Raw genomic sequence first — 11692 nt, 5'->3', positions numbered from 1 at the left:
TTTAAATGTATTTTATTGATTTTTCACAGAGAGGAAGGGAGAGGAACAGAGAGTCAGAAACATCGATGAGAGAGAAACATCGATCAGCTGCCTCCTGCACACTCCCCACTGGGGATGTGCCCGCAACCAAGGCACATGCCCTTGACCAGAATCGAACCTGGGACCCTTGAATGCTCTATCCACTGAGCCAAACCGGTTAGGGCCACAGATTTTTTTTTTTGAATCCACTTACCTACAATTGCATCAAAAATAAAATAAAATACCTAGGCATAAATTTAACCAAGGATGTAAAAGACTTGTACTCAGAAAATTATAAAACACTGAAGAAAAAAAATTGAAGAAGATACAGACAAGTGTAAGCATATATTATGTTAAGGATAGGAAGAATTGACATAGTTAAAATGTCCACACTGCCTAGCCATTGTAACTCAGTGGTTGAGCATCAACCTATGAACCAGGAGGTCACAGTTCGATTCCCAGTCATGGCACATGTCTGGGTTATGGGCTCAATTGCCAGTAGGGGGCATGTAAGAAGCAACTGATTAATGACAAGAAGCAACTGATTAATGATTCTCTCTCATCACTGATGTTTCTCTCTCTCCCTCTCCCTTCCTCTCTGAAATCAATTAAAAATATTTTTTAAAAGTGTCCACACTACCCAAAGCAATCTATAGATGCAATGCAATTCTGATCAAGATACTAATGGCGTATTTCACAGAACTAGAATAAATGATCCAAAAATTTATATGGAATTACAAAAGACTCCAAACAGCCACAGTAATCTTGAGAAAGAAGAATAAAGTTGAAGGACTCATGCTACCTGATATCAGACTATACTACAAGGCCATAGTAATCAAAACTGCATGATACTAGCATAAAAACAGACATATAGATCAATGTCACATACTTGATCAAGGTCATATACTTGTGAATTTTATTTTTACTTAAAATGCATGTTAAAGTTTTTTTTTTCTTTATTGATTAAGGTATTACATGTGTGTACTTTCCCCCCCCCATTGCCTCCCACCTTCCCACTCATACCCTCACCCCCCTGGTGTCTGTGTCCATTGGTTAGGCTTATATGCATGCCTGCAAGTCCTTTGGTTGATCTCTCACCCTTATCCCCACCCTCCCCTACCTTCCCTCTGAGGTTTGACGGTCTGATCGATGATTCTCTGTTTCTAGATCTGTTTTTGTTCATCAGTTTATGTTGTTCATTATATTTCACAAATGAGTGAGATCATGTGATATTTATCTTTCTTTGACTGGCTTATTTCTCTTAGCATATTTTTAAAATTATAACTGTCTGTTATTGTTCTGATGGTGGCATTTTGGAACATTTATTTTACTTCTTATTTTTGGCAGTTACAATGCTAAGACGAGCCTAATTATAGCTAAAGATTTACCCATATTCATGATTATTTCTCTAGGATCCCGGTGGGATTCTTGGATCAAAGAACATTACAATTTTAAAGAATTTTAAAAATATTGCAACATAGTCCCAAGAAATATTTTGCCATTTCTACTCCCATATGCCCAAACTCTCTCCGACAGTGGATATAATTATGTAAGAGAAGCATTGCCAATTTGACAGATAAGAAATTATATTTCTTATTTTAGCTAACACATATAAACCAATTTTTTTGTTTATTAGCCATTTCATTTTTTCTTTTGTAAATTACCTCTTAATGTAATTTGCAAATTTTTATGAGGATATGCACTTTTTCTAATGGCTCATAAATGTCTTATTTGTTAATATCATTTACACTTTTTTCTAGATATGTTCCAAATTTTCTCAAGTTTTTTATTTGCTGAATTCTGTTTATGATAATTTTGACATACATATTATTTTAACATTTTAATGTGTTCTTTTATTATTTATGAATTTATTGCCATGAGAAGAAAGATCAAGATTGTATAAATATTCACCTATTTCACTTATATTTTCCTCTAGTATTCATATAAATTTTTCTTTTTTTTACATTTATATCTTTAATACATTTGAAATATAGTGTCACAAGAGGATTCTGTCACATTTTGTTCTTGGTCAAATCACTAAATCTCTCAAGTCTCAGTTTCTCCATTTATAAGTTGAAGACCTATCAGACCAATAGAAGAGGTAGAAATTATAAATACTGAGTCAGGAGCATATGAACATCCAGTTTACTATAAAGGGTATATATCTTCTATTACTGAAGGAAAACTAATGCTCTCATAGAAATTTGTCATTTCTACAGATGTTTGCTTGGTTTTTATTTTCAATAGTACCCAATGTCTAACTATTCTTATAACATATGTTAAGTAATTGGACCTTGAATAACTTTAATCTTCACAGCTATGGATTCCATATCTTATACTTTGTTATATTTGTTGTTGTTTTTTGTTTGTTTGTTTGTTTGTTTTGGGGGGGAGGGGTTAGATGAGCCTAAGACCCAAAATTGAAGGACATCTTACCAGTTTTCCAATCATGTTGATTGAGCCTGATAACAACATCAAGTTGAATAGAGAGGGTGACATTAAGGCATTAGAATTGACATTTTCCTTATATAAGTTAACTTCATAGCAAGTGCCTACAGGATATGTGTTTGCTCTGTTTTGAAGTGGTATGTACATGGATTCATTTGACTAGCAAGGTTAAAAGTGTTAACTAATCCTAAACTTCGACAATGTGGGATGCATATAGATTGTAATTGGTTTGTGAAAACACCTAGCACTGAAGCGATAAAGTTCATATAAACTCTGAAGAAATGCTTTTTAAAAGTCATGCCATTCTGTTAAATTTGGGATTGTCCATAATTTTACTGATAATTTTTATAAGACTCTCTAATAGGTTTTTAAACTATAAATCATTATTTATTTTTCACCAGATGTAACTTATTAGTAATACAAATTTTTTAAAAAAATTGTTCTATTGCCCTAGCCCCGTGGTCGGTAAACTGTGGCTCACAAGCCACATGCGGCTTTTTGGCCCCTTGAGTGTGGCTCTTCCTAAGCCTTAGGAGTACCCTAATTAAGTTAATAACAATGTACCTCCCTATATAGTTTAAGTTTAAAAAATTTGGCTCTCAAAAGAAATTTCAATCGTTGTACTGTTGATATTTGGCTCTGTTGATTAATGAGTTTGCCGACCACTGCCCTAGCCGGTTTGGCTCAATGGATAGAGCGTCGGCCTGCAGACTAAAGGGTCTCAGATTCAATTCAGGTCAAGGGCACATGCCCAGGTTGCAGGGTTCATCCCCAGTAGGGGGCATGCAGGAGGCAGCCAATCAATGATTCTCTCTCATCATTGATGTTTCTATATCTCTCTTCCTCTCCCTTCCTCTTTGAAATCATTAAAAATATATTAAAAAGAAAACCTAGAACAAAAATTGTTCTATTTATGGATAACCAACTTTGTAGTTAGGGCATTAAACACCGTCTTCGATACATTTATTGTACAGTGTATTACCAACAGAATTATGTACCAATGAGTATTAACACAATGTATAAGGATTTTACACCTAAAAGAGGTATAAATATGTCCTGTGGGGAAAATAATAGATTACTTGGTTTATGGATGAAGTGTGATTAATAAAGCCAGCAGCTCCACCTCAGAAAATTATGATTTAGTGGGAGGAGTGAAAAGAAAAAATTAAAAAGTGATTAGTGTGCCTCACTAAGGAAAAAAGATTGAAGTTTAAATTTTAAAAACTTCAGGATCTGGTATATTTGAAAAACTGAAAGTGTTCTTTTGTGAGCTTAATTCATTGTATACCCACTTCACTAATAAAGTTAACTTTGGTGATGGTGTATCTGCTAGTCAAAGTTTGAGGGAATGATGAATCCTGAATCAGAAAGGGCTTCCAGTTTCACCGAGGGGATATGAGATTGGCTGCTATCTAAGGACAGATGATATTTACAGGAAGGAATGAAGCAGCAGAGGTAGATTCAGTTTTAGGAAGACTGGATAGTGTTTCTCTAATCACCTCATCCCCACCCTTTCAAATGTGCAGCGCCTACATGAAGCCCTTTCTGTCATGAAGCACTCAATCCACAACTCTTCTTTCTTTTCAAACTACCTCTTCTGTCTTCTCTGGATTATGTTCTCCCATACCCAAATTTGTTACTTTTCCCACAGTACTCCCAATTTACAGCTGTTTCCTGCTGTAAAGCACTTTTCTCTTCTAAACTGACAGTGGCCCTGCCCCTCTCTATATTTACTCCTCTGTCTTTCTCCATCTGGTTTTCTCTTTCTCACATGCACAAACACGGTCCATCAACCTTCATACTCCATGTGTTGCTCTGCTTCTAAGTCAAAGCTTTTACAATCAGGGTGTTGTTTGAAGTCAGTTGTACATGTATATATTTAAAAGAATTATATGATTAAACACTATTAGATGGACAAAATTCTTTATGGTGAATTGATGGATCTGTGTGATTCATATTATTTTATTCTACTTGGGCAGAGGTTTTCAGAGTTGAGAAAAATGCAGTCATTTTTACCTCCCTAAAGTAAAGTAGGATGCAGGTCCATCCTCAAAAAAACAATGGTGGAGTCACATTCTGAAAATAAGTATTACAGATAGTTTCTTTGAGAAATTGAGCTATTGAGAAAGACTTTCTGAGTGGCAGTAAAGTCCCCAAGTTGGGTTAGGAAGCATATATATTTAATCAGTCGTTAGCAAGAGTAGTACCTGCTCAAGCACTTAAGAAAAAGATTGCATGATAAAGCACAGTTTCTCTTACTTCTCAAATTTAGAGTTGATTTGATAAATGTTATACATTTCCATTATATACTAGTAAAGAAAAAAATGAATATCACTGTAGAGAAATAGATGGATTCTTTTACTTAATTTAGTTTCATCACTTGCTCTTTCTGTGGGAATATCATTCAATCTAGCTCATTACAAAGAAGACATACAAGGATTTGTGGTAGCTATGGAATTAACCTATGACATGACTGAGTGTTTTTTGTCAGCCTAAAATTTCTTTTTTTTCTCTGGCTTTGGCTCATTGATCTTGAAATAGAGTCATTTTATTAGTATATAGTTCTATATTTAAGTCCTTTAAAAATCACCATCTCTTAGTAACATTTGATAATCAAATCCCATTGTTACAGTGCAATGTAATAGCTATGGAAGGATATCTTTCTCACTCATATGCTACCTAGTTATTTAGTGATAGTCATATAATAAACCTCTTGTACCATGGTAGATGAAGACAGCACTATGATCTCAAACTTAAGACTCCAGTGGAAATAAATTACTTGGTCCTGTTTAGTGTTTTTGTTATAATAATTCTCAGAAGAATAAAGTATAATTTTTAAAGATATATTCATATTGATTTCTTAGAGGAAGAGGGAGAAAGAGAAACACCAATCCGCTGCCTCCCACATGCCCGCTACTGTGGATGGAGCCAGCAACCAGGCATGGGCCCTGATCTGAAATCAAACAGGTGACCTCTTGGTGTATAGGACGACGCTAAATCCACTGAGCAACTCTGGCTGGACTGAATGAGGTATAATTTTAGTGTCATTTTTGGTTCATGAAAGGTTATAAACTTAAAAAATTTCATTGCTTTGAACCTTAACCTTTTCAGTCTTCTGTAGTTTGATTGGTTGCATGTGTGCCTCTTCCACTGGGCTACAGAAGTTGTGAAAGTGGAAAATAAAAATGGCTAGTGAATCATACTTTGGGACATGAAAAAGGTCAAAGTTGTACAGATAATTATTATCTTGTAGAGAATATGTAGGCCATTAAAATTCCTATGCTGTAGTCTTATGACAAGGAATATATTGAGAACTATAAATAATAAACAGTACAACATGAATCTTCTTGTAACAATGATTAAAACTTAGAATAGGAAATACTTAGCCCATTCCCATTCCCATTCCCTTCAAAAGAAAGGAATACTTGGTCAGTGTTTATCTTTCTCTCTCATGTTTAGAAGCTATTTAAGCCACAGAAAAGAGGGAAAACATACATGTTCAGGAGTGTTGAATATATTTTGTTATAATCACTTTTCAAAATGAATAGGATGTTGTGGCATAGGATTAATATCGACCCATATTGCATCAGAATAAAAAAATAATTTTAAGGCAAATCATTCGTTTAAAACTGGATGTTTTGCTGTCTTGGAGGACCTGTGATAATGAAATTATATAGTATTTCCATACAGAAGCTACCAATAAAAAAATATTCATGGCTCAATGGTCGAGCGTTGATCTATGAATGAAGAGGTCTTGATTGGATTCCCAGTTAGGGCACCTTCCCCAGATTGTGGGCTCTGTCCCCAGTGTGGGGCCTGCAAGAAGCAGCTGATCAACAATTCTTTCTCATCATTGATATTCCTCTCTCTCTCTCTCTCTCTCTCTCTCTTACCCTTCATCTCTGAAATCAATAAAAATATATAAAAAAAATCTTGCATTTCACTTGCATTTAACAATATGATCTCAAGCTTATTAGATCATTGCATTTACTGATAACTTTTATATAGGTACACAGCTCTACATAGGATATATATATCTATATCTATATCTATATCTATATCTATATCTATATATCTATATCTATCTATATCTATCTCTATCTCTATCTCTATCTCTATATCTATATCTATATCTATATATCTATATCTATCTATATCTATCTCTATCTCTATCTCTATCTCTATATCTATATCTATATCTATATATCTATATCTATCTATATCTATCTCTATCTCTATCTCTATCTCTATATCTATATCTATATCTATATATCTATATCTATCTATATCTATCTCTATCTCTATCTCTATCTCTATATCTATATCTATATCTATATATCTATATCTATCTATATCTATCTCTATCTCTATCTCTATCTCTATATCTATATCTATATCTATATATCTATATCTATCTATATCTATCTCTATCTCTATCTCTATCTCTATATCTATATCTATATCTATATATCTATATCTATCTATATCTATCTCTATCTCTATCTCTATCTCTATATCTATATCTATATCTATATATCTATATCTATCTATATCTATCTCTATCTCTATCTCTATCTCTATATCTATATCTATATCTATATCATCTATATTTATATCTATATATAAATTTATCCTGCACCTCAGAGGTATATATAAAACTTCAATGCTTCTATTTGCTAATAGTTATTCTTTGTTGCTTATTTTAGGTGATTAGAAATGACATAGACAATAAATACAGGGTATTTGGAAAGAGAACAGAGGGTTGTAAAAAGAGCAGATTGTGTTGGTGGCACTTTTTTGTTACAGTGAATTTGTCATGGTTGCTATAATTGTGAGTAAAGTCTTTATGAGCATTTATCAGGGCACTTCCTTCGAGAAGGCAAAAGTATCCTTGCTCTGCTGCCACTTACCACACCTTTTGGCAACTCTCCAGAGACGCAGCACTGCATTGATACAACAACTTGATTCCTTGTCAAAATATTTAACATCTGGCTCAAAAGAGATTTTTGATGACAATAAGCATGCTCAACTCCTCTGTTCATTAAGGCTGAAAATTCAATAAGTGCTTGGTACTTTGGGACTAAGCTACCTCATAGTGAACAGCTGTCAAATGATTTGCTGAATACTTCTGCTCAACCCACCACAGTGAATTGATGGAACTGTGCCAGCTTCAGGACATACACAGACTGAGGGAAATTTTAGTAAGCTCCTTCTAAGCTTTGCACTACCACCTATAAATGTAGAACAACCTATCAGGAAACAAATGGAGAGAAAGAGACTTCCTGGATCCATGTGTCCTTTCTACCAGGGCAGCAAAGAAACAGTCATTGGTGCTAAAAGCACATTAATGGTTTTGCTTGTAGGCTAGTTGTCTTTTGGATCTGCAGGTTTTGTCAGCCTTCAACCAAGATCTTACACCACCTACATCATTAGCTCTGGGCATGAAAAATGCTCATTTGAAGAATTGTCCTTTAGAGACATTTCTAATCTAGTGGTTGTTCATATACAGTGGCACTGTGTTTTAGGGCAACTTTGTGAATTAAGTTGTGCAGTGGTCAGAATGGCCATCCTTCCACCCTGCTTGCTGTACCCATACCATATTTTTGTCTCTTGAATATTTAAAAGCTCCCATCTGGGAACTTTGATATCTCCCAGAACCATCATTTTAATGGGGTGCTGTAGCACATTATGAAGAGTATAAGTAGCAGCATTATACTCATGAGTCAGCTATTTTCACTTGCATTTATAAATCTGAGTATATACTAGCCCTTTGTTCAGAGAACAGGTGAAGGGATCACCTCTGTTCTACCTTGTTCCTGGACTTTTTAAGCCAGCCTTATATATACCATCTATAATAATAAAAGCATAATATACTAATTAGATCGGGCAGCCGAATGACCTTCCAGACGTCATTCCAGATGTCCTTCCTGACGAAGCCTTGGTAACAGAGGCCAAGGAAGAGGAGGTTAAGGGTGATCAGGCAGGCATGCATAGTGGTTAGGGCTTATCAGGCAGGCAGGCGAGTGGTTAGGGATAGGGATGACCAGGCAGGTGAGTGGTTAGGGGCAATCAGGAAAGCAGGCAGAGTGATTAGGGGCGATCAGGCAGGCAGGAAAGCGAGCGGTTAGGAGCCAGCAGTCCTGGATTGCGAGAGGGTGCAGGCCGGGCTGAGGGGATACGCTGCCCCCCCCCATGAATTTCGTGCACTGGGCCTCTAGTGTACTTAATAATCATCAGTTTTGAGAGGCAAACACTAGCTCATGTTTCAGCAATGCTCTTTCCATCTCTCCTGCCCATTGTCTTTTGTAACTTGTCAGCCTGGTTCTGCCTCTAGCTATGAAATGTTAGCTCTGTTACTCTCACCTCAGTCTCATCTAGCTACTTTTCTGTTGGTGCATTCTTCTCTATTATCTGGACTTTGGTCTACCTTTATGGACTTTACTTATCTTAATACACCTATCCTGCTCTGGGCAAACCTCATAATCTTAAGTAGGTAGGAATTCCCCACCCTAGACTTGGCCAAGTCTAGAAAGATTCCAATGGGCCCTCTACACAGTCACATAGCTATAAGCCAGTGATGGGGAGCCAACTAAACTACTTAGAAAACTTTGGAACATTGCTGATTTAATTTCCTTAAAACAGAAAACAGAATCCAAGGTTTAGACTACCAGAGTGGTGTTTATAAAAATGATTCACAACACTTCCACCTTTAGGATCTTTATTGAATATCCACATATGTAAGGCACATTATTGCTTAACAGAGAGTAAGAAGGTAGAGGGTTTCAAATGTAAAAACATTTAAATAGCTTTCACCTTTTCCCCCTACACTTTTTTACTTTCCCCTTCTTTTTTTATGATTTGTTCTCTCTGTTTAAGAATTAAGGAGGTGGCAGTTCACTAGAAGGGAAATTGCCAAAATAGGGAAGCAGTGGGGGACGGTACATTGGGGGAGGAGGAAAAGGCAAATTGAGAAATGGGTAGGAACTCGGGGGTCCAGATGGTATGAAGCAAGGACCATTAGTGAGCCAACCTACATGTGCAACACTAGCAGGCATGATGATAGGCCTTGGGCAATTATACATGGGGTTCCATGGGCCTCCCAGTGGGAAAGCAGCTTGAGGCATCTTTTCATTGCCAGCCATTTTCACATTTACTGGAGGCTCCTCCATCTTTATCCCTGATCCAACAGTGGGGATAGGTGGAGGATCTTTTATTAGTGGGCCCCTGGGTGGAAAGAACCCTTGACCTTGTTGCAAAACCGAATGGAACTTTGCCTTATTGACACCACCCTCAGCGCCCTCGTTGCTTATCATCACTGAGGGAGAGCAGCCAGGGAATTTTTGGGACACATTAATAGAATCTTGTCCCATCTGGCCCCAGCCTGCCAACCCCACAGAACTATTTACTTCTGCTGTTGCTAGGGACCCTTTCGCAGCAGCAGGTGGAGGCCAGTATGGGCATTGGAGAGCTCTCAAAGTGTCGACAGGAATGCAGGATCCTCTTCTCTCCCTGGGGCCCTCCAGTTGCCCTCTTGTCAGTTCTGGTGGCACGTAGAGGGGAGGTCTCAAGGGTCTACGAGGTTTGCCCCAGGATTCCGCCTCTTCCTTCAGCATGGTACTCGAACACTGGAGGAATTTGTTGGGGTCAGGTCTTGGTTTCACATTTTCATCTACAGTCATTGCTATGGATGAAGAAGCATGTCCTTCAAGGCTTGCAAAGATAGAAATAAATAAGTTGATAAAAATGAAAATGCAGCAATCAGGAAATACCTTGAAATAGGTGATTGATTGAACTCACTGAATACACCAGGGAAAAGGAGAGAGTTCTATCTCTTCCCATGTGTAGTCAGTAAACACTTTTACAACTCGACCTCTTTGGCACCAGGCTCTGTGATTACCCTTTTAACTAACCTGTGGCTCCACCCCATCTCCCCTTTCCCCACCTCCTCAAGGCAGCAAGGAAGACTAGAAGACCCAGGTAGCTTCTTTAAGGGCCACAGTGTTAGGTATGCCATAGAAAACACCAGCTCTTACAGTCCCAGTAGGATCAATGATCCACTAAACCTAGCATTCAGATTCTGGCAGGCATGCTCAGGACACTTGCGAGGGAAACATGTTTTCTCTCCACAGAAGCCGAAGAAAGGTTAGTTATGTTAAAACACTGCAGTTTGTTCCTCTTTATGCAGCATCATTCAACAGTCACAAGGAATTTTGTTAAAATTTAATTTCATCCCACCCATACCGCACCCCAGAGTAGGAATTTCCTCGTGTTTAAACCCCACCATTTAGACAAAGGATTTATAACTTCTGTTTTGAAATTCCTTTTAAAAACCGCCACCCTTAAATTCAGTATTCTTATTACCTGAGTTTATAACCTACAAGTATTTGGGATCCCCTCCCCACCACCTCCGACCCACTTGTCCATGTCCCACTTACACAGGAAAACAATTCAGTTGTACTCAGTTTTGTACTTACACATTCTCAACACAAGCCATGGAGAAATTCGATCAGGAAAGCCGGAGAGGATGGAGAAAACCGGCCGCACGCCCACACAGGCCAACTCGGTCGGGAGCGATATCTTCCGCGTCTGCCTTAGAGCAGCTCAGCCACGCGAATGAAGCCAGGGAACAACTGCGTTGTTCTAGGCTTGGTGTTCTCTTGCTGAGGTAACCTGTTGCTAGGTAACAGAGGCAGAACAATGAGCGGGGCGGGGGAGAGTATAAATCTGTGACACTCTGAAGCTAAATGTACGATTCCTTTTTTGCACAGTAGTAGATGGATGGTAAAGACATTCAGTCCCTTAGCCCGGTTGCAGTCCAGTTGGAAAGACAAATCATTTCAAGATTTTAGAAGAAGCATGGAGTCATGATCTTTTGTAAAAAGTTACTCCTGAAGTTTTACTTAGGAAAGACAGTTGTCATGTTTCTTCTTTGAGTTTGGAAATACAAACATTGAGCACGATTCCATGTCTAATCTTCTCATTTAAACTTCCATTTTGGGAATTCATATTATTAACTTGGTGGGGAACAGAGATTTGGAGGGTTAAATTACTTTTTAATCTGAGTCTCTCATGTGAAGATGAAACAAAATAGGACTATAAAAATCCATCTAAGAATCATACTGGCTTTTAGTTTTTAGTCACTTGATTTACAGTTATTTTCTTCATCCTACCTCCTAGTTTATCAGGTGTGTGTAATATATATTACAATGGAGTTCTGGATACTTCT

The 11692-nt window shown here is 37.4% G+C and overlaps 1 protein-coding gene across 1 annotated transcript; it reads right to left on the bottom strand.

Annotated features, from left to right (window-relative positions):
* Positions 1 to 9312: 9312 nt before the first annotated feature.
* PRR32 (proline rich 32) lies at positions 9313 to 11072 on the bottom strand. The gene is made up of 2 exons (XM_005872760.2): positions 10941 to 11072; positions 9313 to 10176 (listed from the first exon to the last, which is right to left on the bottom strand). The coding sequence occupies exons 1-2, from the start codon at positions 10958 to 10960 to the stop codon at positions 9345 to 9347; spliced, it is 852 nt and encodes a 283-aa protein (XP_005872822.1). The 5' UTR covers positions 10961 to 11072; the 3' UTR covers positions 9313 to 9344.
* Positions 11073 to 11692: the final 620 nt, after the last annotated feature.

This window comes from Myotis brandtii, unplaced genomic scaffold (genome assembly GCF_000412655.1).
Source record: "Myotis brandtii unplaced genomic scaffold, ASM41265v1 scaffold39, whole genome shotgun sequence".
NCBI classification, from domain to species: Eukaryota; Metazoa; Chordata; class Mammalia; order Chiroptera; family Vespertilionidae; genus Myotis; species Myotis brandtii.
Note: the sequence above shows the minus strand (reverse complement) of the source record. Positions and strands in the feature narration are given on the sequence as shown.

Bases quoted from the DNA above. Each gene is read 5' to 3' on its own strand.
- PRR32 (XM_005872760.2), bottom strand. From the start codon at position 10,960: ATGGCTTGTGTTGAGAATGT. The intron at 10,177-10,940 runs GTAAGTACAAAA...TATCTTTGCAAG, and splicing joins ATGGCTTGTGTTGAGAATGT to CCTTGAAGGACATGCTTCTT.